General features: G+C 47.7%; 1 protein-coding gene across 1 annotated transcript in view; it reads right to left on the bottom strand.

Moving 5' to 3' along the window:
* Plc21c (Phospholipase C at 21C) overlaps positions 1 to 27,254 on the bottom strand; it is a 494,941-nt gene that overhangs the window by 18,961 nt on the left and 448,726 nt on the right. Inside the window, exons 18-22 of the mRNA XM_077694702.1 lie at positions 24,387 to 24,630; positions 13,347 to 13,410; positions 11,232 to 11,330; positions 9,071 to 9,147; positions 5,573 to 5,668 (exon numbers count right to left, since the gene is read on the bottom strand). Coding sequence (XP_077550828.1) covers positions 5,573 to 5,668; positions 9,071 to 9,147; positions 11,232 to 11,330; positions 13,347 to 13,410; positions 24,387 to 24,630 — 580 coding nt within the window. The remainder of the gene's footprint in view (positions 1 to 5,572; positions 5,669 to 9,070; positions 9,148 to 11,231; positions 11,331 to 13,346; positions 13,411 to 24,386; positions 24,631 to 27,254) is intronic.

Below are 27,254 nucleotides of genomic sequence, written 5' to 3'. Positions count from 1 at the left end.
TGCGCAGTTCACGGGCGGGATGGGTGCCGAAATCCGCTGATGGCTGGCCAAAAACATCTAATGATGTCCTCATGTGGCGGCCATGAAACAACACTGCCGGGGAGATGCCGGTGGCGCTGTGGGTTGTGGCTCGGTAAATACCCAGGTACTCTATAACAGTGGTCTTGATTTGTCGCTGCTCTAGGAGAGCTAGTTGTATATACGATTTCTAGACCCTGTTGAGTCTTTCCACTAAGCCATTGCCTTGAGGGTGGTCAACTGCCGAGAAGAAATGATTGGTGCCCCTGTCCGCAAGGAAGCACTCGAATTCACTGGACGTAAACTGCCGGCCGTGATCGGAGACTAGTTCAGTAGGGAAACCCTCTCGCTCAAAGACAGCAAGCAGGAAGTTGATCACCGTGCAAGAAGTGATGTCACTGCAGAACGCAACATCTGGAGTAGTAGTCCACTACCATGATGACAAATCGACAGTCGGCCGGTGCACGTTCAAAGGGCCGCTTATGTCTACTGATATTTTGCCCCAGGGCCTGTCAGGAAGCGGGACAGGCTGGAGTGGTGCTTGCCAGTTCTTGACACTCTTGTCCGAGGCTTTGCAGACGCTGCAGCTCCGGACGGCGGCCTCCACATGCTTGTCGAGGCAAGGCCACCAGTACTTTTCCCTGATGCGCTGCTTAGTCTTCCCAATTTCCAGGTGCGACTCGTGAGCTAACTGGATGAATGTATCCCTTAGCTTTGCAGGCACTACAACGTGTTCTGTGCGCAGAACCAACCCATCTACTACCGAGAGCTCGTCCTGTATTTCGTAGTACGGCGTCAGTTCTGCGGCAAGTCTTTTCCTTGTTGGCCATGATGACTGGACAAAGTGTATGACCTGCCGTAGTATGTCATCCTCAGTGGTAGCAAACTGAAGATTTCCCAAATGTACAGACGATGTAACCAAGGACACAACCTCTTCATCAACCTGGAAGCCACCTTCTGTGTCTGGCACGGGAAGTCTGGACAAAGCATCTGCTACCTGGTGGTGGGCTCCGCTGCGGTACTGTATTTTGAAGTTGTAGCGCAGCAGTCGTGCGGTCCACCTTGCGATACGAAGTGGCCGCTGTCCTGTGCTACGGGATGAGAGCAATGCCACCAAAGCCTGGTGATCCGTCAGTAGAGTAAATGATCGGCCCCAGAGGTAAACGTGCCACTTCTCGCAGGCCCACACACAGGCAAGGGCCTCACACTCTCCGGCCGAGTATTTTCGTTCTGTCTCTGTTAATGTCCGCGATGCAAATGCCACAGTCCGCACATGGGACCCTCCACTTGCTGCAGTACGGCACCGAGACCGTACACAGAGGCATCTGTTGCGACAATGACAGGTAGCGTCGGGTCAAACATTCGAAGGACCTTGTGGTATGCTAGAAGTCTTTTTACACCCGCGAAGCTCTCTTTTGCGGTGTCATCTCAGTCGAAGTGCACGTCTTTGCAAAGTAGACGGCGCATTGGCTCTACTTCCTCTGCCAGTTGCGGCACGAATTTAGAATAGTATTCAACTACACCCAAAAAGGAGCGTAGCGTGGCTGCACCGTTACGAGCAGGAGCATTGATGATTGCATCAACCTTGGCCTGGAGCGGTGCTATACCCTCTGCGCTGACGCGATGTCCTAAGAACGACAGCTGCGACGTGTTGCAGACACATTTTTCGTTGAGCTTGAGCCCAGCTCCAGCTATTCGTTCCAGCACTTGCTCCAGGTTTTGCCTGTGTTTGCTCTCCGTCTTGCCAAAAATGATTATGTCATCCAAGTAGCACAAGACCCCTTTGCAACTTCCAAGAATTTTCGTCATGATCTGCTGAAACGCAGCTGGTGCCGATGCCAACCCGAAGCAGACCCTCTTGAATCTAAAGAGGCCATCGTGCGTTATAAATGAAGTTAGGTCTCTGCTGTCTGACTGACGCCAGGTCTACCTTGGAAAAGCAGCGTGCTCTATTGAGGGCATGAAGCAGCTCTTCCATATGAGGCAAAGGGAAGTTGTCCGCTACTATAGCTTTGTTGGGTTCCCGGAGATCGACACACAGCAGAAGGCTACCATCTGCTTTGCGGGCTGCTACAATAGGAGATACCCACTCGGAAGCATTGACTCTCTCAATGACATCAGCAGTAAGTAGCTTGTCAATCTCGTCAGAGACAGGCTGGCGGGTTGAAAATGGTAGGGACCTCAGCTTCTGTGCGACTGGTGCGATGGAGGTTTTCAGCTTATCTTTGTGTTGCACACCTCTCACAAGTCCCAGGCCAGGCAAAAAGAAGTGACCAAACTTGGTCTGCAGTGTTGGCGGCATACCAAACTTGGGAGGGCCAAGGGGTTTTTTTGCATGGTGCTTTGGGGAAGGCTTGAACTCATAGCTGGAAGCTCTCGGCATTCCTGCATGGACATTTGCAGGCATCGCAATTCCTCTCCCATGATACGAAGGCCAAGGGCTTGAACAGCATCCAGGCCAAGGAGAAATGTACCACATGGCATAACATGCATCGTTACAATGGCTTCTTTCCCGTTGTAAGTGACTATGGCGTGAAATGACCCGAGAACGGGAATCTTCCTGCGCGAAAAATCCAGCAATGTAAGATGGGAACTTGTCAGTTGTATTGCGTTTGCGAACAAGCCTTGGAATTGGTGCTCACCCATAATAAACACGGCCGAGCCTGTGTCAACCAAGAAGTTCATGGTATGCACCCGTGTCGTCGCGGCAACTGGCGCGACCTTGACATCCACGTAGACGCCTGTACTCTTATCAGTACGGACCGCCAAGATGCTAATGACACTGGCCGCATCCTCTTCCGGAACGATTTCATAGACCTCTGCAGAATAACCTTCTCGGCCGCGGCGTTAGCTGCGACATGCTCTCTTAAAGTGGCCGCGGCGTCCGCAGGCGAAACATGTGCGACCGCGCGCGGGACATTCCGAAGGCGAACACCCTGCTGCGCCGCAGTTTCCGCAGGCATTTGCATTTCTAGGCCCGGGGACAACAGCGGCGGCGGCATTCACATCAGGCGAAGGTGCGCTGTACGCGCGTGAGCAGCTGAAGTGGCGACGCCCCGGGAGGCGTGTGCCTCATGTAGCCGGCACGGCGACACGTCAAGGTAAACACACTACACCTCTGTACGGTCCATGACAATAACCCCGTTTACTCAGCGAGTATCATTTATATACACACGAGCGCAGTGGCACCATCCATTGTGTTTCCAATGACTCAGAAGGCAACGAACAACACTACAGGTGGTTTTAGAAGAAAAGCGATCTTATCTGCCGAAGCCCTCGACAGAAGAGCTGTGGGGCAGCAGTTTGGCACCCTTCGCCAGACAGTTTCGGGCCTTTTCCTCCTACCTCCCCCCCCCCCCCCCCCCCCCCTCAAGGCCTCATCGCACCGCATCGCAGCAGTTTGGCAGAAAGCAAAAGGAAATCCACTTTACATGCAGTGGCATGAGGAGCAGTTTCTAGGGAAGCAGTTCCTGCAGTGGTTGAGCAGGAAGTGGCAAACTTCAGTCCTGAGCAACTAGCAGTGCACCGCACGGTCAACATCGGCCTGCTGCAAGCAAGGGGTTGCTTGCGGGCGACGGGCGGATGTCGAGGCAAGCAAACACCGCGTGCCTCGCTTGATGTTCCACACTGGGTTTTCTTTACGTCGGCAGGATCCTGAGAGCATTGAAGTGACTCCTGCCGGACTACTGAAACAGGGCTCTCGAGCGATGACGCGCCCGCGGATTGCCAACGCCTGGGCCATGTTCTAAGCCAGCTTGCCCGCGTGCGTTCCAGCAGTGGTCTATTTCAAATGCCCTCGATGGCACAGAAGATCTGATGCTGCAAGTTGGCATCTCCGACAAGAGGAACTTGGAAAAAAGGGTGCCGGATGATGACAATGCCAGTAAAGACCATCAGTTATGGTCTTCCTCAGTTTATATGCAGATTAGAACTTTTTTTCCACATTTGCTGCCCTCAGACAATATGCGGGTTCGAGCTATGCACAAGCTTTTTATATATATCGTGGATAACTTCCTGGTCTCCTGTCTTGGTTATAGTCTGTCAACAATTTGCTAGCCCTGGTTTAGAATGGGCAAGAAAAATGGTTAGGAAATTGCGCCAGTTGGGCTATTACATTTTTATTAGGGGTGTGCAAATGCCAAATAGTAACTTTCAAATTGAATTCAGAAAAGAAGCCGAATATCGAATCGAATATCAAATATTATTTTCTTTTTAGCGGGCTTGATTTTCCACAGGATTTTGTGCAAAAGCAGAAGCTACTTCGCATGTTCGGGAGACATGACGTTATTTTCAACCCAGATAACGCACTTTTCAACTCGCAAGAGCAGTACTCCAGGGATCCGTGGCGGGCACGATACGCCTTTGAAAGAAGGAAGAAAGAAAAAAAAACCGACTAGCACTGGAGTAGCTGTACTGCAATCACAGGCAATGCCTATATACAGCGCCTCGTGACTCTGGAAGAGGCACTTTGCAGGCATGAACAATATGACGTGAAAACACGGCACAACAACAATCCTGGACCACGATGAGGCAATGCATCAGAAGCACAGGGACGGCTTGAAGCGTGGCTAATACGTAGCGGAAGGAAAGCTCGCACTTCAGTCACCATGGACAAACCTGTGCTATCCACGGTGGTCTAAAAACAAGTAAACACACACTAACCATACACCAACTGCATTAAAGACAGCTAGAACCACTTTTGATTTTAATTACCGGAAGCGTTGTCAAAGCGGCGGGGGTCTTTACCTACCTTTTACCTTTACTTTTAGCTGCCTTTACCTTTAAGGTCTTTACCTTTAGCTGCCTTAACATGTAAACATCAGGTCGCAGAATTCAAAACGGCAGCAGAGTCGACGCCGACGGCTTGAAAGAAATCTTCGCAACGCAATCGCCGATTACTCCATGCCGGGGCATAAAATTTACTGGCTCTGTAAAGCGCCCTCAACAAAACCACGATTTGGACGAAACTTGCCGAGCCGATGCTGAAGCAGCAGTGCCTTAACGTGCGCCGGCGTCTCTCGCGTTCGCAGAGCCAGGGAACATTAGGGAAACTCCACTCGACTTTACGAAAAATCGAATAGTAGATATATTCGATTCGTGAATCGAATTATTCGCGGAGGCACTGTTCGATTCATATTCGAATATTCGAGTATTCGCACACCCCTAACTTTTATAATAGCTTTGCTAATAAATTACAGGAAAAGATAACACCTTCTTCCCCTATTTCCCTCCCCCCCCCAAAAAAAAGCCAGATGTCCAAAATCACAGATTGAAGGCGGGCCAGTTGGAACATAACTAACTTATAAAACAGCGCTAGAAACAGGACTACAGAAAGGGCACACAGACAGGGCGCTGTCTGTGTGCCCTTGTTGTAGTCCTGTTTCTAGCGCTGTTTTATAAGTTAGTCCAAAATCAATGTTTGCTAGTTACAAAATAGCAGCTAGATAGGGCATTATTACAGTAGTAGCAAGGAACAAAACATTGGCATTTGAAGGAGAGGCAGACTGTGCCTTGAGGGAAAGCTCACATCTCCAGATATAAGCCAAGTACTTGCCTGTCCAGCTCATTCTTGTCCTTGTGCTTCTTGTTGAGGTTGCGCATCTCCTCTTTCGTCTGCGCCTCGAGTCTCTTCATCAGCTCCGTCACCTCCCTACGCGCCAAAATGCACTTTAATGCACGCACGCATTGGCCCTGGTCTTGAGAACATTTTTGCTATTTTTTAACCTACATTCTGAGCCCAAATATGCAGCTGGTTTTCGTCTATGGGGTGTAGGTTTAGGGTTGTGCAACATGGTATGTCACTCTGTTTCGGGCAATTTTTTTCATTACCTACTTATGAAATATTCAAATAGCTTTTATCCCTTTGTATTCTAGAAGGACCAGGGAGTGCAACTATACCACAGCAGCAATTTTAGAAGTCTTTCTGCAAACGCTGTAAACTTAATGAATATCAGGTCATCAATTTCCAATGTTTTTGTAAAACTAACAGCATGAGATCTTATTGCACTGTTCAGAATCGACACCCCTTCTCTTCTGTCTCTTGACCATGCGCAAATCACCGACTGGTGTGCGCACGTGTCCGTAAAGATCATGTCCTGTAATGTGACCAGGCGTTGTTTGTGCTTCAATGTAAACAGTGATAAGAGCGGGTGCAAAAATTGCGCTGTTTCATATCCACGAAATCTTGTGCTTGTTTGTCTGGTTTTTTTCAATCATGCACATAGTATATGTGTGTTTTCTTGTTTCCTTTTGCATAAACCAAGCTGAAGTCTAGCGTGTGTTTCGTCTTTTCCTTCTTCGTGCTGTGCTAAAGTTCGCTGGAAGTATGAGTTTATCGGTCAAAAATTTCAATCATGGGCAAAATACACCAGGGAAGAAACTGAAGCAGGACCTTCGAAATGAATGCACGTAATTGAACTGTGAGAGCGATTGATCCCTCAGCCCAAGTGACTTCTTAGTGCGAAATGTAACGTTCTAAATGAGAGCAGTTCTCAAATTAAAACGTTGTCTCCCAGTCTTGACCTTTTGTCTTTTGTGCCCTTCCCCGCTGGTGTGTGCCGTTTTCCAGCTGCAGTAGAATGGTCCCCCTAGCCGTAAGTTGTAGGACAAACGTTGGACACTTAAGTGAGCATTACTTGATTAAGTGTTCCATAATTTAAAAGGCAAGCTTTACTGGGTCCACCACAGCCAAAAAGTTCCGTTTTTGGTACCCTGGGCACCATGGCCGCCAGCTTCAAAGGAAGGGGCACATTCACACAGCCCAGACTCTAGAACGGAGTCTCACACCTGGTGTGCATTGAAAAACTCTGGATCGAAGTGCTTGGCCTGTCCATTCTGCGAAACTACTGCACGGCATTAATAGCAGTGATATGCCACACAAGCACGAGCAGATGAGGCCACGTGAGGTGGAACAGCTGTTAGTGTACTGTTTTGTACACATTTTTACTGCGCTCTCATTGCATCACTCCCTTAACCATTTTCACATGTTCAGTTTTATGTAGCAAGTTGTACAATTGTGTGAGTGAGATAGTGGTGCCCTTGCACGCGGAGTGAAATTTTTTTATCAACAGTGATTTGGCTTTTTTTCTAAAACTGCCTTCGGTCTACTGCCCATTTTACTTGCTTTGAATTGGTTCGAACCTGTGATAGCTTTTTTGGTGTACGTTTCGTCCTCATTTGTTTTTATGCATATGCATCAGAGGAGAGGAACTAAATGGGATTAAATGGCAACAACGGCTGACTGAAACAATTTCACGATGTGGGGCACACAGTGCTCTCGCATTAACCAAAAAGTGGTGCACGTTTAACACTTCTGGAGCTATTTATCACGGGCAAAAGCAAAGGCAGTGTTCCGCGAGAGCTTCCCTTCGCTTGAGACCTGCTGCCTAGCTATAGCAACTGGACAAGTGGATTCATCCTTCGACTTGCTGTGAAGGGCTGAGGGACCAAGCACAGACAAAGTGGCCGTTTCACCCTCACCTAGTCACATGGTGAAGCAACAAGAAATAAAGGTTGCTTGAGACGCAATGAATAACCGTGAGAGATGTGGTGTTGCATAGCTTTGGCTCTAAAAGCAACAGGAGTTGAAGACTCTCCAATCGATCACCCCTGTGGTTCAGGTTACCTTAAAAGCTCTGTAGCTGCTAGTGGAGCATCCTGGAGGTTTCATAAAGCTGTCAGTTGGCAACAGGCAACGCCATTTTTCTTGCCATCGGCGTTGAGGTTAAAGCCCTGGCAAATGTTGGGAAAAATTGTTTGCACTAAAGATCTGCTACCTCTCTTTCTCAATTAAAGCATGTCTATGCAACGGCCTTAAGGCAAAAGCCCAGTTCTGCTGCTTGAAGATAGAAAGCCGGGATGACACACACCCAGCAGGGAATCGGCCAACAAGGTGTACATGCCATGCTTTAATGAAAAGCACAGTGTACAAGAGCACTTCAACAACAAAGCACTTCTTGGTGCACTTTTTACCAAGTATGTCCCACGAAAGCACATCCCTCACGATAACTCCACAAGGTTGGGCATCTGAGACTACTTTGCTAGGTGGAAATTTTAAAGTGAATCTCCTAAAATGTGTACACAGACCCAACTGGTGCTGATGAACATCTTTGTCACTGCTGCAGTGTATTTGTGCCTCTCTCTTTGGTTTCATTTCTTTGTCTTACAGCACGAACTACGTCAGCACGCAGACGGGCACACACCGCAGTTCCCTAAAATCAGGGATCTGCACGGTTAGTCTGCCTCTCGAATGGCTCTAGAATGCATCTAGAACGGTTAGATCTGCATGGATCTGCAGGGATCTGCTCCTATTCCAATCATATGCCATTGCACGTTCTGGTGTCATGTGGCACACACACTACCAAATCCGGGCCGATCCCCCGAGCGTGCTACAAAGAAAGAAACAGCAGTAACGACAGCAACTTTTGTTCTGCCGCTCAACAGTGCGGAAACCGCACAGTGCTAGCACGTCAAGCTGCTACCATGCAGGCTGGAGTTCCATTTCCATCAGATCACACGTTTTTCATTCATCAACTCTTTGCTGCAGCAACAGCCGCTCTCTTGACTGGACAACGACAGCGGTCCATTTGTAGACTGGGGCACTCCAGTCATATATAAATCAGTCATATGAATAAACTAAAATATATAAATAAATAAATAAAACTAAAAATATACAAATAATATATCAGTCGGCATATTAGTCAGTAATACAAATAACATTGCTGCCATTGCATGTTCCGATTTTCTATGACTTTAAAAGATATTTGTTGTGATATTTGGGCAAACAACCACTCCGTTCTGTAATGCCCTACGGGCCCTGAAAGTTAATTAAATTAATTATTATATTAAAAATTAAATAAATAAATAAATAAATAAAATGAAGTGTCATGTGTCCTCCAATCGCTTAATTCTCACACCATAGTCAGAGAAGAAGAATCGCTATCTCGAACTACGCAAAAACGGTGATGGCAGCATAGAAAACCGTTCGCATTGGTACGGCAGCAGTTGTTGGTTCACTCTGACTGCTCATTCACCTCTCCTGGCCCAAACTCACCGGTCATGGAGGCCCTGCAGTTGTTGCATCTGGGCGGCTTGAGAGGCTTGCATCGCTTTTTCCATGGCACCAAACAGCTGCGCACAATTGTGGCACGTGACCGGTTGGCAAGAGGCCACTCACACGCAGGACAACACAGCCTCCACAATGCCCCCCCCCCCAACAAATAATGAACTCAGTATAGAAAACATCGGCCGCAAACGAAAAGTCAATTTACAAAAAGAAAAGCATGTACTGTCGGAGATTCGAATGTGACTTGCAAAATAACATGCCTAGCGCTAAGACCACTCGGCTACAAGCCAGAGCTGCCGAGGTCGGATATACAAGGTATATAATATAGTACAACCAGTTTACACTTTTATTTAGTTTTAGCATTTCAAGTATCTTAGGTGACTATTCATTGTATAGCACTCGTGCAGCAAGTGTCCTGCAAACTTTCACAATATCTCACGTCTAGCAATTGCATTTCTTTGACGGAAAAGCGTTCGCAGATGTGTGGTCGTGCTGCTGACTGCTATGCTTGTTCACCCAGCGCAAAAAAAGTGCTTCCTGCTCCCTAGTTTTGCGCTGTACGGTAAAAGTTTCAGTTTGTTTTATTTCCTAAGTACCTATATTGCCTTGGATGACTTTTCTCCCGCCTCAAGTGGCCTTAGATTTTCCTACTAGCGTACCAGTCAGCGAAGCAACGCGTGTGCACTTGTGCAGCGCTTGTGTGGAGGACCCGGACTCAGAGCTTGATACAGTGTACAAACTAACAAGGTAAAGGAAGGCACATTCTTCCATTCACAAATGTGTTATGGCTTAGTTTTAACTGAGCGAGCAAATTGCGAAGACCTGTCGGCGGCCGGCGGACTAAACACTGGACCGACTGACTCTGTCGGAAGGTCGGTGAGGCGTGCAGTAGCGCAGCCAATTGTCAGCTCCTCTCCTGCTGACGTCACACGAAAACGCCACAGAAAATGGGCGAGCGTAAAGAGAGGAGGACAGCATTTTCGAATTGATTTTTCTACTAAATAAATTCGCGTTAACGCGCTCACAGTGGTCGAAACATGGCCTAGGGACTGCGGACTACAATTTCCGCTAGTAATTCCGCTATGTTTACAAATCACTTCAGTGTCCCTTTAAGGGTCCTCAATGATTGCGAGAACTTGCGCTCAGGAGCATTTTTAATATTTTATGCCTCAAGCAGGAAAACAGTGACTCAGCCAGCAATCAAACCCACGACCTCGTGTTCAGAAGTGTAAAATCTTGAACTGAACTGAGCCCTGTCAGTGGGTTTGCTAGTCTGGCTAGCGCTCGTTCGTTGTGCAGCGACACAAGCTTGCTTCAAGAAAGCCGTGTAGCACAGAGGAGTACGTACGTGTCAAATCGGCCTTCTTGGTAGAACATCGCTGCTTTGTAAAAATGGGCCCCATCTCGGCTCACTTCGCTGTGGAGTCGTTGAGAGACGAGTTTACTGCTTCCCCCGCCAAGCAAATGCCCTTCCCCTCTCCCCCACAATAAACACAGTGGAGATATGCTCAAGTCGATTCCATGTTACACTGCTCATGCGCCATCGACTGGAACCCTTCGTTACTGTGGGACCTGGAGTCTGGGCCTTGGGGTCGGAGACTGGGCGTGAGCCCCTTTTGCGTTTTGAGTTGGAACGTTGTTCGCGACATGTATTTTTATTCCCTACCATGAGTATTGATCAAACATCTGTTTTCAATTAGGAGAACACTGCCTAGAACCGACTGTGCATTGTCTCAAGCATGTCTGATGCTCGACAGCACGGACAAGTACAAAGCATGCTACGAGATCGGAAAGGTTCTGCCTATAGAAACTCCTTGTTTCAGAATTGTTTTATCCTTCCATTGGCTGGCTGGCTGGACTGACAGACGTATGGACAGAAAATGTTCAGGCTTTCCACCACGACAGAACAAGAAAGTAAGGCAGACAAGCGCCGGAGAAGAATGGATGCAGGAAAACGCAGCATCGAACTGTGCTTGTGCAGGCCACTTCCGTGTTCTTCCACACAGAGAATGCACTGCTGTCATGTCGGCCACACTCCCTCCCTTGCTCAAGGCAACACGATTCAGCTTCAGCCCTTTTCCAAAGCACAGGCAAGCAAGTACACCCCCGCCGTGATTGAGCGGACAAGATTGCGACAGGCCATCCTTACTGATTCCATGTACTTGAGGTGAATGTCCATCTCGGCTCGGTATTGCTCCTTGGTGATGTTCATCATGGCTAGGTTGTGGCTCTGCTGCAGTTCCTCGGTCTGCAAAGGAGCACCGAGAGCAGGGATGGAGACACAGCATCTTCCGCACCAGCAGCTCATCCCTCTCGGAGCAAGACTGGTTACCGTGTAGTCAACGTCCTTCGAAATCCGATAGAACGTTTCATTAATCTGTCCGGTGAAAACTGTTTCGCTTGCTCAAAAGCTCAATCAATGAATCATTCACGTGTGCAGTCATCCAACAATTTTTTTTTCAAGAGATATTTATTTACATTGTCTACCCATGGACATTAATAGCTTGAGTAACGCCTGGTGGGGGGCATTGGTTATATATTGTTGGTTGGATTGCGCTGGTTGATTGGATTAAACAAGACGGTCTAAAAAGGACACATACACTTGATGCATAGACTGCGCACTGACGACTGTTTATTAAAATTGAAATGCCAACAGTTATGTTTTTGGAGCAATTTTTTGACGATTTTTGGGCAAATTGGGCAATTTTTGGAGCAAACATTGCGAACCCGCATGTGCCACTGCAAAATGTTATTTAGACCCACTAATAGTGACTTCCCCTCCCTTCTTTGGCATCTTGTGTTTTTTTTCCATTATATTTTGCGTGCTCTTCTTGTATATAAGTGTTGCATTTCAATTTTAATAAAGAGTTGTCAGTGCACAGTCCACACATCAACTGTAGGTGTCCTTTTTAGTTGTTTCAACCAACGCAATCCAACTAACGACATTAGTAGTATAGTTTCAGAAATAAACGTGTTTTTCAGCGCAGTGGTGCAGACTGAGCGTAAAATCAACTGTGTTAGCAGATATGTGCTGTTCTTCTCTGCATCACATTGCTTTACCCTCGCCTGTATTACCCTGTGTTGTTTCTATTTGCACATGAGCAACGTGTTCTCGGTGGTCCGGAAATACCGTATTTACCCGTGTAATGAACACACTCGCGTAATGAACCCTCCTCCACTTTTATTCTTGAGAATTTACTTTTTTGTCACATTGAATAAAAAATGCAGCAGGATTATGGTTTTATCTCAGCATGGTTGCTGATGCCATAGACGATCCCAGTAACTTGCTATCACGCTACAGTACGGGCAGAAATGCTAAAAACATGCGTTTTTAGCATTCCAACAAAAATAAATTTCAGCAAATTTCAACTGTGAGCGCGAATGCTGTGGCTCACAATTTAAAGATTGCGTGCTCGCGGAGCGCCACCTGCTGAACGCAAAACAAACCTTCTTGCGCCACAGAAACGTTGCGGTATGCGAACAAAGCACAAAACGTACTCCACACTCTTTGCTGTTCTGGCTGGTTTTGGCGGCGTGCGAACAATGCACTAAACGTACTCCGCACTCCTCTTCTCTTGCTGTTCTGTGTTCTGTAACGTCGCCATTATGCTCCGTGGTTTTGTTGTTCAGCAGTGTGGCAACCTTTTTTGTGCTCCTGGTGCGCTCCATACGATTGGCCAGTACATGAGCTACACAGCCAGTGTTAAAGTGAAGGTGGTGGAGCATGCGTTGATGCACATGGAAACTGCGCGGCTGGGAGGCACTTGACCCCGTGCGTGTACACGATGGGTGAAAACGAGAGGTTTTTGGGTGGTGAAGAGGGATCACCGCGTGCTTCGCGGGCCCAATTTCCCGGTGTCGGAAGAGATATTTTGGTGTGCCTTGGCGGGGCACGGAAGACGGTGCGCTGTTATGGGCCGACAACAAAGTGAAGCCGCAAGCGACTTCAGTGACGAGGACAGCTCCATACGACTAGCATGCTGGGAATAAAAAAGAAATTTGATTACATAATCACCTACGTGTTTTTACGAAAATGGTAAGGCTCTACCAGCGCTTCTCTTAGCAACTTTATTGCATGAAATTTCAACTTTTAAAAATCTCTTGCGATTTTTTCCAGCATAATGAACCCTCCCCACAAATTCATGCCGAATTTTCTAGAAAAAAGTGGGTTCATTTCGCGAGTAAATACGGTAGACGACCCAAAAAACTACCCTTTATATGCACTCACACATGCGAAAGAGCAAGCAGTGACCGAATTACGTACCTTCGCTTTATGTTCGGCATCCAAAGTCTGGATCTGCGATTCATTCTGCTGTTTGAGGGCCATACTGAAAAGCAAGAAAAGAAAAAGAAGTTTGCGAGAAAAATCTGGTCTGAAAAACAAAAAACGATTACAACTCAGTATACGTTCTCCCAAGATATGTTGTCCCACTTGCGTCCAGATTGGCCTATTGGCCTATTCGTATTCACAAAAATATTTTCTCGACTCTCAGGCGTTGAAAAAGTAATTTACTTGTGACAGTACTTGGTGACTCTTACTAGGGGTGCATGAATATTCTTTATTACAGCAACTAGAAACATTCAAAATACAACGCTATTCAATTTGATTTCGAATCGAATAGCAACAGCTCCGCGTATATTGGAATGAATTTAAAGCTATAAAACGCCAACACAAGTTACCCCACAATTACTGAGAATGCTCCAACCTTGGGGAGGAGCTGTTTGAAGGCTGGAAGCCATTCCCCAGAACGGTTGTGGTGCCACATGCCCGTTGCTTTTACTACTTCAGACACGCAAAATTCTGCCTTGCTGAAAACTAGAAATTTCCCGCTAAAAGCCTGCGAGTAATCTACACCTTTTGGAAGGAGTTGAAAAAAAGGTAGCAGAGTTGTGGGCGTGCATGTGTAGTCACCAGACCGACTTTGTTGGTATTTAGGAGTATGCAGCTATTCACAAATTTACCATCCTTATCCTTTATGAAAAGAACAAGGTTCAACAAAAGATCCACTTTGCGCGTTATCTGCTCAGAAAACTGTGGCCTGACAGCATGCAGCGAGGCTACAGGGTGTGGACAGGAGAAGCCCGAGCGTTACCACAGAATGGGAAAAGGCAAAGGAGCAGCGAGGGAAGTGGTTGGCCCAATGCAAAGGAGATAAGAGGGGCTGCAAGGGGCCCTTCCATTTTGCAGCACTGCGGGTAAGAGGTGCACATTTATGTTGGCTCATTGTCAGAGCTCAAACAGTTCTAGCTTACTACAAAAAGTGCACTTTGCCAGGTTTCTAGCAGCGCACTTCTCCTTTTTCCACACATCCGAGTTTGCTGAAAACCGTTCATTTGCATTTTGGTACCTTATTAATACAGCGGAACCCCACTGATACGTGCCGCGGTCTTACGGTGACCCGCTTCTTACGACGGATCACCATGGTCCAGGCAAACTCACCACAGTAACAATGCATTAAAAACCCCAATGATACGATGCTCTGATACACACGGTCCGTTTCATACTGTTGCATCCCGATAGACACAGGCAAAATCGGCTGTATGGTGTTGCACCAATTTATTAGGCGCAGCGCTTAAAATGAAAAGGCAAGACAGCACATCAAATCTCAGCGAAAATGGCTGACCGAAAACAGGCGCGCGAGGCCCGGGAAACCCGTTTATGTCGTTGCCTTCGTGCGACCCGGCTGATCAGGAAACACGGCACGTATCCATCACTCAGAGATTGTACCAAGTGCAATAACCGGTACACACCTTAAACAGGGGATTGCCCTGCTAAGCACACAATCCACGCGACATGTTACCCCCCCTTCTAGACAGCATCACCCAGATGCATCTAGAGTTATCGAAAATGATAAACCCACTTATGGTATTGTCCAAAATGAGCCCATCAACGATCGAAGTAGGGCTCCATGTGTACTACATGAATGATGTCAGCGGAGAGGTTACGGTGGCGTCAAGACACGAGGCCGTCGACAACTTCGTCCGTTGCGTCTGTAACCTGGCGCAGTACTCGATGTGGTCCAAAGTACCGTTTGAGAAGTTTTTCACAGAGTCCTCGATGTCGGACGGCAGTCCATACCCAGACTCTGTCGCCAGGTTTGTAGACGGCAGTCCTGTGGCGGAAGTTGTAGTAGTGGGCGTCGTACAGCTGTTGCCGCCTTGTTCGCAAGCGTGCCAGTTGCCGCGCTTCCTCTGCTCGTTCCGTGAATTCGTGCAGCTCCGTGTTGTCGCCGGTGCTGTCATGGGGCAACATTGCATCCAGCATGGTGGTGACAGGCCGGCCATAAAGAAGGGAGAAAGGTGTCATTCGTGTCGTGTTTTGTTGAGCCGTGTTATATGCGAACGTGACGTATGGCAACACAGAATCCCATGTCCGTGCACAAGCTGAGCCTGTCCGCTATGGTCTTGTTTAGGCGCTCAGGAAGGCCGTTTGTCTGTGGGTCGACTTCCGATGGGAGGTACCGCTGAGCCGCATGATTTCCTCGATGAGGGCAGTAGTAATAACGAACAAAAAAATGGACGCCGCTTCAGGGCCTGCGTTTGTATGAGCAGAAGCGAGGTAGTCCGTGGCAACTATAATCTACTTGTTGGCAGCAAATGACACCGGAAAAGGTCCCAAAAGGTCCATTCGGACCTGCTCAAAAGGTTTTGCTGGTATCTGAACAGGGTGCAGTAGACCCGCCGGTTGGAGCGGCGGTGCTTTACGACGTTGGCACTCGTGACACGTGCGGACGTAGTGTCGCATCGTTGCTGCCAGCTTGGGCCAGTAATAAAATTGCTGGATCCTGGCCAGAGTACGGGTGTAGCCTAGGCAACCCGCTGTCAGCTCGTCGCGGCAAGCCCGCGAAATGTCATTCCTGAGGGCTGGGAACGGCTGGGCTGGGTGAGGAAAAGTTTGTCCTGTACAGGACTCTATTGCGCAACCCGAAGGCTGATAACCATCTCTAAAACGACTTCAGCATGGTGGAGGTCTGTCCTTCGAAGAATTCAATGAGCGGCCGCAGCTCTGGATTTTCATGTCGATGCTCCAACAACGAGGATGCATCCAGCACGCCATGAAATGCGTCGTCATCGCCGTAGTCATTTGCCGACGCTGGAAGAGCTGGTGCTCGCGAGAGGCAGTCGGTGTCGGCGTGTTGTTGGCCGGACTTGTACACGACAGTCCCATCAAACTCTTGAGGCCTACGGCTCTAGCGGGCTAGGCGTCCGGGCGGGTCTTTCCAGCTCATCAGCCAGCAGGGTGAGTGGTGATCGCTGACCACTGTGAACGGATGACCATATAGGTACGGTCGAAATTTCAGCACCGCCCACACGACAGCCAGACACTCCTTTTTCGTTGCCGAGTGGTTGGCTTCTGTTCGTGAGAGTGTTCTGCGGGCATACGCTATCTCTCTCAGCACCGTCTTGCCATTGCAGAAGGACAGCCCCAAGTCCAACGTCACTGGCGTCCATGCGGAGCGTGGTGGCGGTGTTTTCGTCAAAATGGCCCAGTACTGTTGGCATTTTCAGCCGTTGCCGCAGCTCGTCGAATGCTCTCTGCTCGTCACTCCAGAAAAATGTGACATCATCCCGCGTAAGATGAGTCAGAGGTGCCGCAATGTGGGCGAAGTTTTTAATAAATCGCCAGTAGTAGGAGCACAGGCCTAAGAAGAGCCTCACGGGTTTCTCGTTGACGGGTGTCGGGGACTAGGCGACCGCGTCTACCTTGCCAGAGTCAGGTCGAACTACTGCACAGCTGACCACATTGCCAAGGAATAACAGTTCCTCGTATCCAAAGTAGCATTTCTGCGGTTTCAGCGTGATCGTATTGCCTCGAGGACCGACTGGAGGAGTTCGAGGTGTTCTTCGAACATGGTTGAAATTACAATCACGTCGTCTATGTATACCAAGCATGTTTGCCACTTGAGGCCCGACAGCCCGGTGTCCATAAGTCTTTGAAAAGTAGCGGGGGCTGAGCACAATCCAAACGGCAAAACCTTGAATTCATAAAGTCCATCCGGAATCACAAAAGCGGTTTTCTCGCAGTCCCTTTCGTCAACTTCTATCTGCCAATACCCGCTTTTTAAGTCCATGGATGAAAAATAGTCGGTGTTTCGCAGTCTGTCTAACGAGTCATCAATCCGAGGCAAGAGGTAAACATCTTTTTTGGTAACTTGGTTGAGCTTACGATAATCCACACAAAACCGCAATGTCCTGTCTTTCTTTTTGACCAAAACGACAGGAGACGCCCAGGGGATATTCGACGGCACGATGACGTCGTTTTCCAGCATTTGCTGTACTTGCCGCCGTATCGCATCGCGGTCCTCGGGGGCCACACATTATGGGCCTCGTCATTTCATCGGTGATTATTCGATGTTTCGTCAAATGTGTCTACGGACACCAGACGTGGACCAGACATGGACGTAGTGCTGAAGGAGGTCAAGGAGCGCTTGGTGGGTTTCTGACGACAGGTTGGAGTTGATGTCGACTGTGCATTTAGCGCTCGCCATTGCGGTTGGGCTGGTTTGATGCCGAAAACAGCATTCTGTTCCGTGGATACGTTAAAAAAATGCTAGTGTAGTCCATCCCGCGACGTGTCGGCGTTCGTTAGAGAAATTAGTCAACAAGAGATTGGTGCGGCCACCTAACAGGTGCACAAGGCCTCTTGCGATGGCAAAGCCCTCATCAAAACAGAGCGCAGTGTGCAATTCGGCAACCCCGTCGGCGGTGCAGGGATTGTTGCACGCTATTGGAACAAATGCGTAAGATCGCAGTGGCACGCTCATGTCTCCACAGAATGCATGGTGCAAGCAGTTATAATTCGGGTTGTGACAAAACAAGCCACAGAAGGGCCTTTTGTATCAAGTATTCTTAAAGCTGGAATAGTGCTTAAAGCCATGTTATCAAGAAAGCACTGATGTTTACAGCAAGTACAGGATCCCCCTGATTCGAAAAATTTAGGGCTAAAAACGGACATCCGGCGGACCTCCCATATCCGCATTTTGTTATCCTCTGGGCGTCCTCTGTACATTTCAGTTTGGAAATGTCCGATTTTGAACATCCGCAGGATGTCAGAAAATCCGGCTGGGACTTCTGTAGGACGTCCATATGTCCGACACCAGATGTGCGACGGATGTTCGGTGGACGTCTGTAGACCAATGGGTGTTAGTTGCTGCGGCCGCCGCGAATGTATTTCTTCTTTGAGGCTATATAAAATACTGCATTACCCAAGCAACCACAGACATCTGTGGGACGTCCGAAATACAGCCGAACATCTAAGGCCCAGTTTGGACGGCACTGTACGTCCATGTTTGGACGTACTGTACGTCCATGTTTGGACGTACAGTGGACATCCAGAAATGGATGTACAAGACCGAATGACACCCGCCAACGGACATAAAAAGTTACTATGAAGCATCAAATAACGGCGCAACATGAATTATAAAAGCAAAAACGAAAAAGTTACTGTGCTTTCCAATCAAAAAGATTTTGTACATCAACACCCTGGCGGATGTTCATGTAGGTTGCAAGTTTCATTTGCATATTTCTAATATTAAGCCTAATTTTAAAATTTTTTTTATACACTTCACCAACTCCAACAATGATCTCTTTGGGGAAGGATATATAAGATTCAGAAATTGAGAACCGCTAACGAAACATGTGAAGCAAGTTCACTGTGTTCATGTATGCCATCTGCCCGGTAGTGTGTTTGCCTTGCGCAGTGTACTTACTTTTCGTTGTAAGAACATTGGCTTCTCGTCATGCGATTCTCTAAATTTTTACTGAAGATCCAAATTACAGCCAATTTCGGACGTCCCACTGGACGTACCGAAGTGTTAAAACCGGACGTCCAACGAACGTACATGGTACGTTGATCGGCCCTGAAACGGACATCATACGGATGTCCGCTAGAGCCGGAATGTACGTACGGCGGACGGCCGACGGACGTACGGTGGTGGCTTGGGTAGCGACCAGATAAATGATGAAAAGTGTGTTCATTATAGCCAGTATATATCAATGCAAACAATAACACAAGTTTGGCAAATTCACTTCAGTGTCCCTTTAATCAGGGCTTGCCTGCACCCTCTGAAAACAAGCACAGAGTCGATGTCTGCTAGACATCTTTATGCTCAGTAGACATCCCAAGAAGGGCCTACAATGAAGCAACACCTCGGCTATGAGGTACACCGCAGTAAAGCGTTCCGGATTAATTTTGACCGCCTGGAGGTCTTTAACATGCGCTAAAATCTCGAAACACAGACATTTTCACTTTTTGCCTCCACCTGAAGAGGGGCCGCCTGAGCCACTGATGCAACGTGGCAGGTCCCACCAGAGAGAGAGAGGCAGAATAAGCAGAACGGCTAAGTACTCACATTTCCCCCATGAGAACTTCTTGCCCAACTTGGAACCTTTCCACTATGTAGATATTGTGAGACACCTACTGGACATCTTTAACTAGACTTCATTAGGTGTCGGCAACACACCTTTAAAATCAGGCCTTGCCTAACAATGCACCCTTTGTGAAGGAGCATCCCATTGGACCACAGATATCCGTAGGGCATCCGTTTTACAGCCGAACATCCAAGTCCCGCGCTCGACGTCTGGTGGACGTACTTCGGATGTATTTTTCTGGGAAACGTGAACGTCCGTCCAATTTGGCCCGACGGACGTCCGTGCTACGTTTGTGCATGGACATTTACTATGGTCCCAATAACGTCCGCTGGACGCCCGTCGTACGTCTGAATGGTTGAAGCAATATTCCTCGATCATGTTTGTAACTCATCGTAATTAGCCTCGCATTAATTATGTTAGAGAGGCAATCAATTTGTAAGCTCAGATTATATAGGAGGCTATCCCTGGTAGCACAGAATGTTGCCCGAACATTTCCTCAACGTTTTCCCTTAACGTTGCCAAAACGTGGCTAATGTCCGCTTTTTTTAACGTTAGTGCAATGTTTCCCAGAAACATTGCGTCAACATGATATTAGCATTGCTCCAACATGGGGGCAACGTTTGAAGGGTGTTGTTCTAATGTTTGGATAATGTTGTTTCTGACGTTCGCCAACGTTGCTCCACTCTTGAAGCAACCTTCCAGCCACGTGCGGGACACATTTGAACAACGTTTATGAGACGTTTTGTTATGACGTTTTAGCAACTTTCAACCCACATTTTCGCAACGTGCATACCACATTTAAGCATGTCCCTGTACCATTGAGACGTTGTGATAATGTTGTTGGTGCCCATTGGACCACAGATATCCGTAGGACGTCTGTTTTACACCCGAACGTCCAAGTCCCGCGCTCGACGTCTGGCGGACGTACTTCGGATGTATTTTTCTGGGAAACGTGAACGTCCGTTCAATTTGGTCCGACGGACGTCCGAGTTACGTTTTTGCATGGACGCTTACTGTGGTCCCATCAATAAAGTGTGCTGGACGCCCATTGTACGTCTGCATGGTTGAAGCAATATTCCGCAATCATGTTAATTACTTATCGTAATTAGCCCCGAGTTAATTATGTTGTCTATATTCTTCTTCCTGCAGCGGGAGGGAAACAATTTGTCAGCTCAGAAAGCAATTGTAAGATTGTAATAGTTGTAGTCCTCGTGCACAAAACACTCGATGCAGGCTGCACGAAACAACTTGATATAGTTATGTTCGAATTAAAAAAGAGACAGCAGATATCGTAAAGTTTCATAAAAACAGTTGGGTTCATACACAATGTTCTATTGTTTGATTTGCTGCTAATTAAGCTAAAATGTATTCTTTTTTGTAACTAAATTTTGTTTGCCTTTGTGCGATGCAAAGCCAACACTGTGACAAGCCACGTCAAGCCGTATAGCCATAGCCATTCGCTTATGTGTGCGAGTTGTGAAGCGCCAACTAGCTTCTCTGCTGCTTTCTTCTAGATATGTTTCTGCGTCCTCAACGAAAGGTAAGACATTTTTATAAGTGCCGGTGAGTGGGGAGTGGGCGGGAAATCGTCTTTAGCTTTCCGTGTACTGCAAACGCCGTACGCTGTGCCGAGGTTAGGCATAACTGGCTTAGCGCGTTTTGAATGACAGTGCCAATGCGCTCAGGGAATCATCTTTTCTTCGCAATCATAGGCGCGATAAATTAGTTATACCGTTTCCGTAAAGCTATCAGCGGTACGTGCACGTGCTCTCGTTAAAAGACAAAGTCGTTGAGTATGCTGGCGTTCGCATTCAGCCCGGCGCTGCCTACGACGTGGTGTGTGCAGTGGCTACTTTTACGTCCACTCAAGTTTACAGAAAGGTTTGTAACAATTTTTACTGTGTGAGCTCGTTGCGGAGATACGTTATGCATTGGACTTGAGGTGAAATGTAAGCACTGTGTTGCGAAACGTGTAAAAAGCCGTACGGTGCGTTTTAGGTGGGTGATTTCACGACCCCAGAAGATAGGGCGCGACCGTAGTGTTTACGCCGAGGTGCCCTATAGTGTGGTTTATGCCGGCGAACGCGGCGAAGTAAATGCATTTTGCTGACGTGAGCATGAAGCGTGTACTAAGCGTGCTTACTGTATGGGCTTGTAAATGCACGTACCCGTCAATACCCGCCGCGGTGGTTCGGTGACTAGGGCGTAGTGCTGCTGAGCCAAAGGACGCGGGTTCGATTTTCGGCCGCGGCGGCCGCTTTTGTGATGGAGGCGAAAAGAGAAAGCGCCCGTGTGTACGACATTTAGGCGCACGTTAAAGATACCCAGGCGGTCAAAATTAATAATTAATCCGGCGGCCTCCACTACCGCGCTCACACCTCATAATTGGTAGATGCCGTCAAAGCGCGTTGGTGAAAACGTATGTTTATATTGTAGAATATTCGGCGGGCATAGAACAGCTTTGCTGGATGCAACCTAGGTATGCAGTTTTTCTTTTTTTAAATTAGGCTAGGCATTTGTTCTGCAGTACCCTATCCGTAAACTGCTTATGCTAGTGCGCAAGACAGTGCAGCTTGTCAGTGAGATCGAGGGAATCAGCGAAGCACTGCGAACCGTACCAGTTTCAGCTATCATTTGGCTTTGTACAGGTTATCAAGAGTCAAAAATTTAGTTCGCCATGAAGTGATGACAGAAGGATGTTCCAACATAAAACCACAACAATCCCCAATGCCCCATAAAAATTTTTTGAAGGGTGCAGTCAAATGTACTTCAAACATCATTCGTTTTTCCTGGCATGCCACTAAATTAGCTGTAGAGTCAAGCCAACCAAAATATATCAAAAGCAGGCTAAAATTCTTTTTGTGTGTCTAATAATGTAGCCGTATATAGGACAAAAACATGACATTGTTGCGTTTGGTTTTGCAGGTGCTGACCGAGGAGTTGGGGGAAATTTTGAGCCAAGATGTTCCTGGCATGAAGCATGATGGGCACGTGAAATACAAACGAATTGGAGGGTATAAAGCATTAAATAAACAATTTTCAAGCTTTGCAACTTGGTTTCATCTGGTTTGCATGCCATACTTTGCAACATGTAATCTGCAGTGTGCTAGATCTATTTCATTCAGCATATTTGTTTTCAGCAGCCTGTTTAACTGTTCAATACTTCACTTGTTCAAGCTGTCTGTTCTTTAGCGTGCATTGCTGGAAGTTTTGTTTTAGAAATTTAATGGAAATATCCCAAACATACTCGGTATAGATTCATAAAGCTTAGTAGTGTAGGTTTCAGTTTTGTATAATAAACTTGAGAATCTGTACTTGCTGTAACATTCAGCGCTTTATTGATAACATGCCTGCAAGCACTACTCCATGATAACATGCCTTCAAGCACTACTCCAGCTTTAAGAATACTCGATACAAAAGCCGCTTCTGTAGCTTGTTTTGACGAAACCCTAATTAGAAATGCTTGTACCATGCACTGTGTGGGCCGACAACTCCACACCCTATTCATATTTTTCTGGGCAAGAGTGGGAGCAATGATGTTTGCAGTAGCATAATACAGTGGAAAGTTGCGAGCTTATTATCGTAACCGCTTTTCAATACGGAACCATGTGTACACTGCGGGCTGTCATGTTGAAGCATCCTGTTCACCGCGTTGGTAACTGCCTACTACAACTTATTCATATTTATGCTGACACAAAGCCCGGAGTGTATGCTTAGACCTTATTGAAAAGTCGTGACGACAAGCTTTCAACGTTCCACTGTATTATACTTCTGTAACGTCACTGTTCGCGCTCTTGAAAAGATATATGAATAGCGTGTGGAGTTGTCTTTCCATAGAGTGCATGGTGCAAGCATTTATAATTATTGTTCTACAGAAGGGGGTTTTGTATCAAGTATTCTTAAAGCTGGAGTAGTGCTTCAAGGCATGTTATCAATAAGGCACTGAGGCTTACAGCAAGTACAGGTTCTCCCTAATTCGAAAAATTTGGGACCAAAAACGGACGTTTGGCGGACATCCAATATCCGCATTTTGTTATCCTCTCGACGTCCCCTGTACATATCCGTTTGGAAATGTCCGATTTTGAACATCCGCCGGATGTCAGAAAATCCGGCTGGGACGTCTGTCGGACCTTCGTAGGATAAGCAATTCCTTTGCATCGGACCATCCCACGGACGTCTGTAAAACCTCCGCTGGCTTTCTGCGGATGTCTGACGGACATCCAAATGTCCGACACGGGATGTCCAACGAATGTTCGATGGACGTCTGTGGTCCACTGGGTGATGTCCAGCAGGCGTCCCAAGAAGAGCCCGTGGAACCCACAGACTGGGCATCTTAGCCAGCACTTCATTAGACGCCTACTGGAAAAGTGGATGTCACCTTCACATGTCCAGTAGATGTCCCAAGAAGAGCTTGTGGAACCCAGAGACATCTACTAGACATCTTCACCTGCACTTCATTAGACGCCATCTTTAGATGTCTACCAGACGTCCCAAGAAGAACTCATGGAACCCACATACTAGGCATCTTCGCCTGCACTTCATTAGAAGCCTACTCGACAACTGGATGTCACCTTTAGATGTCCACCAGACTTTCCAAGAAGAGCGCGTGGAACCCACAGACTAGGCATCTGGGCCTGCACTTTATTAGATGCCACTTTTAAATGTCCAGCAGAGGTGCCAAGAAGAGCCTGTGGATCCCACAGTCATCTACTAGGCCCCTTTGCCTGCACTTCATTATACGCCTACTGGACAACTGGACATTGCCTTTACAAGTCCAGCAGATATCCAAAGGAGAGCCCATGGAACCCAGAGATGTCTTCCAGGCATCTTTGCTGGCACTTCATTATACGCCCACTTTACATGTGCAGCAGACGTCCCAGGAAGAGCCCGTGGATCATCTGCCAGGCCTCTTTGAGAGGAGAGAGAGACTCACACGTCCCCGCATGAGAACTTCTTGCCCAGCTTGGAGTGGGACTTGGCAAGCTGGGCGCGGTGCTTGTCGGCGGCCTGGGCGAGTTTGTCGGCGCGCTGCAGCCGGCCCTCGCGCTCCTTGTCGCGCAGCTTGTCGAAGCGCTTGCGCACCACGCCCAGCTCCTTGTCCAGCTTGGCCTGCACCTTCTGCACCGCCTTGTGCTCCCGCAGACGGCCAAGGGGCTCCGCCGAGAGGAGCTCCGACTCTGCGGCAGGAGAGAGAGGAGGAGGAGGAACAGGCTAGACTGGTGACCTGCGCACACGCAAGGCCACTTAAAAGAACCACACAGACAAGCTCAGTTCATTAGAAAAATTGCCTCGTTAGGATCATACTCACACCCCTATTAATATAAACTTATCTCAAATAAGCTGCACAATTAGGAAAAAAGGGAATGGCCATGCAACCCACTAGCTCACTGCCCACAACAGAACCTATGAAGTCATATGCCGAGAGGTGCTGAGGCCGGAAAACGCAAATTAGGAACAGCTTTTAAGCTTGCTGAACCTACGCTGGAGATTTCACTGACAGGTAGCGCTGCCCTAGTGGGAGCGTCATTTTATTTTTGGCAGTACCAGCATCAGACACTCTAAACTAAAATGGCTGCGAACGTGAGCGGCGAGGGCAGTAGTCACGACGTTCCCCGCCAAAAGCCATGTAAAGTAAGGTATGCCTGTGTCTGCCAGTGCCACAATCAGGAAGGATTCGACGCGAATATTATGTTGTACTCCACTCCATCGAACCAGTACGAGGTCGAGCGGCAATAGCGCTGGGTTCAGGTGGTTCGACGGGCAATCGGACTTCTCGTTACAGCGAATCTTGACGTTTCGAACTTTTGCGCGGCTAAGCGCGAAGAACAACGAGTTTACGAATATTTATTAAATCCACAGGCCAGACTGCACACCATGGCAGCCCACATTGAACACCAGGATATGCAGCCTGCTTTTGGAGAACAACGTGAGGGGTAAAGGAATGACCACATGTGACGGCGAGCTACGCAAAAACCATAACTCATTGGGTACAGCTAGCAGGTAGTGTGCGCGACCGCGACAGGCGAAAAAATTTATACACAGGCCGCCGGGGTCGACGACAGTGGCAGGCGATGGGCCGTCGCTGTCGCTCATTTTTTGCCAGTCAGCAGTGGCCCACAAGCGAGCGGCAGTGACAAGCGATGAGGACAGAGAGCATTGGCAGTAGTGTATTAATTTTTTTTCGCTTGCCGCTTTCGCCCACGCTATCTGTGTGTCGTACACATTGAGTTACATAGGTTTTTCACGTCGCTAGTCACCGTCGCTGCATGTGGTTGCCCGTCAAAAATGCCCCGTCCGGCATACGTTCCATTTTTTTCCTCATCGGCGTACCACTGTGTAAAGCCTTGCGATGCTTGATCGTCGGTGGAGCGATTCGAGAGGTAAGCCCTTAGTGCGCCAAACGAAGTCGTAGTGCTAGTGATCTGCACGCCCTTCTTAGCATCACCCACTACTGTGCGAACCCCCCCCCCTCCTTTTTTCTTCTGGATCGCCCCTTCGTGACTACAAACTGCGGCACGTGGCCGAACGATGGTGCTACCTGCGCGGAAGAATCAACAGGCCACCGCAGATGCCTTTAGCAAAAATTCTGATAGAAACTTGTATTAGTCTTATATATTTTTGTATTGGGTATATAAGACATGTATTAGTCTCATACAAACTTGTATCAGTTTTATAAGTTTCATGTATAAGATGTATTAGTCTAATACAAATGAACCTATTTGTTTGTATTTACAAATTAAAATAGGTCTGACAGACCAATAGACTTCAGAGCTATTAGTTTGTATGAGAGAGAGAGAGAATGCTCTTTAATGTGAACTGGTGAGTCTAATACGAACTAATAGAGACGTATTGGTTTAAATAAAAACTAATACGAATGGACCCACAAAGTGCGATTTCCTGAATTTTTATTTTTTTCTCAAAAATCACAAGACAAAAGTTTAAAATGAAGGCTCTTAAAGGTACCCATAAAAGGCTTTTGTAAAAGTTACTAAAGGCCTGTATTATCGCGTAGTACCAATATAGCGATGCAATGCCGTTGGAATTATTCAGTATTAGCTGCGCCAGAAGCAATTAAATGCACCTCTTCCCCCTTGCCCATCAATTCATCCTTCCTCTCTGCTTCTTTCAAAGCAGCTGGAAACACTGGGAATAGCCATGTGACATTGCGACACTCGGCTTACGTTCTGCGCTAGCTACATTCTAGCGCCTAGGCACGCGTCAGTCGCTGCGGACCCGCCTTTGTCGTTGCACAGTCTGCAATCGTCCGTACCTTGTCTCATTTTGACGCCACTCCAGTCGCTCGCTTTGCAGCCAATGACATGGCACGGATAACTCATCTTTATCCAGATCCATAGGATTCGGAGCGCTCGTATCGGAACGTCGCTGCAGAAATCCGGTACTCTACGCCTACTCGGGATAGCGCAGGAAGCAGGAAGAGCAGCCGGAAGCCAATGGCAGTGACGTCACTGGCGGCCGACCTCACCGGCGATTGGGCGAATCAGGGGGCGCCTTGCCGTTGCTTCAGCCGCGATCTCTGTTGCGGCAGCAGCAATCGGCTCGCTGCGGTGTCGCACTCATCGGCTGAGAAAGGCTATCTTCAAAAATTGTTTACAAATTATCCGTACAACGTATGGGGCTCACACTGGGCTCAAAAATCTCCCGTTACGTGTTCTACCACTTAAACGCATTTGATTGCCATATTCACAAAGCTTTTCTGGGTCCCTTTAAGCAATAATTTTTATTTTGTATACTATTATGAAGTGTTGTATGAAGTGTTTTGTTCTTTGGTAAATGCCCCTAA

This window comes from Haemaphysalis longicornis, unplaced genomic scaffold (assembly GCF_048455015.1).
Source record: "Haemaphysalis longicornis isolate Haplotype H1 unplaced genomic scaffold, Haemaphysalis longicornis Haplotype H1 scaffold_13, whole genome shotgun sequence".
Lineage (NCBI taxonomy): Eukaryota > Metazoa > Arthropoda > Arachnida > Ixodida > Ixodidae > Haemaphysalis > Haemaphysalis longicornis.
Note: the sequence above shows the minus strand (reverse complement) of the source record. Positions and strands in the feature narration are given on the sequence as shown.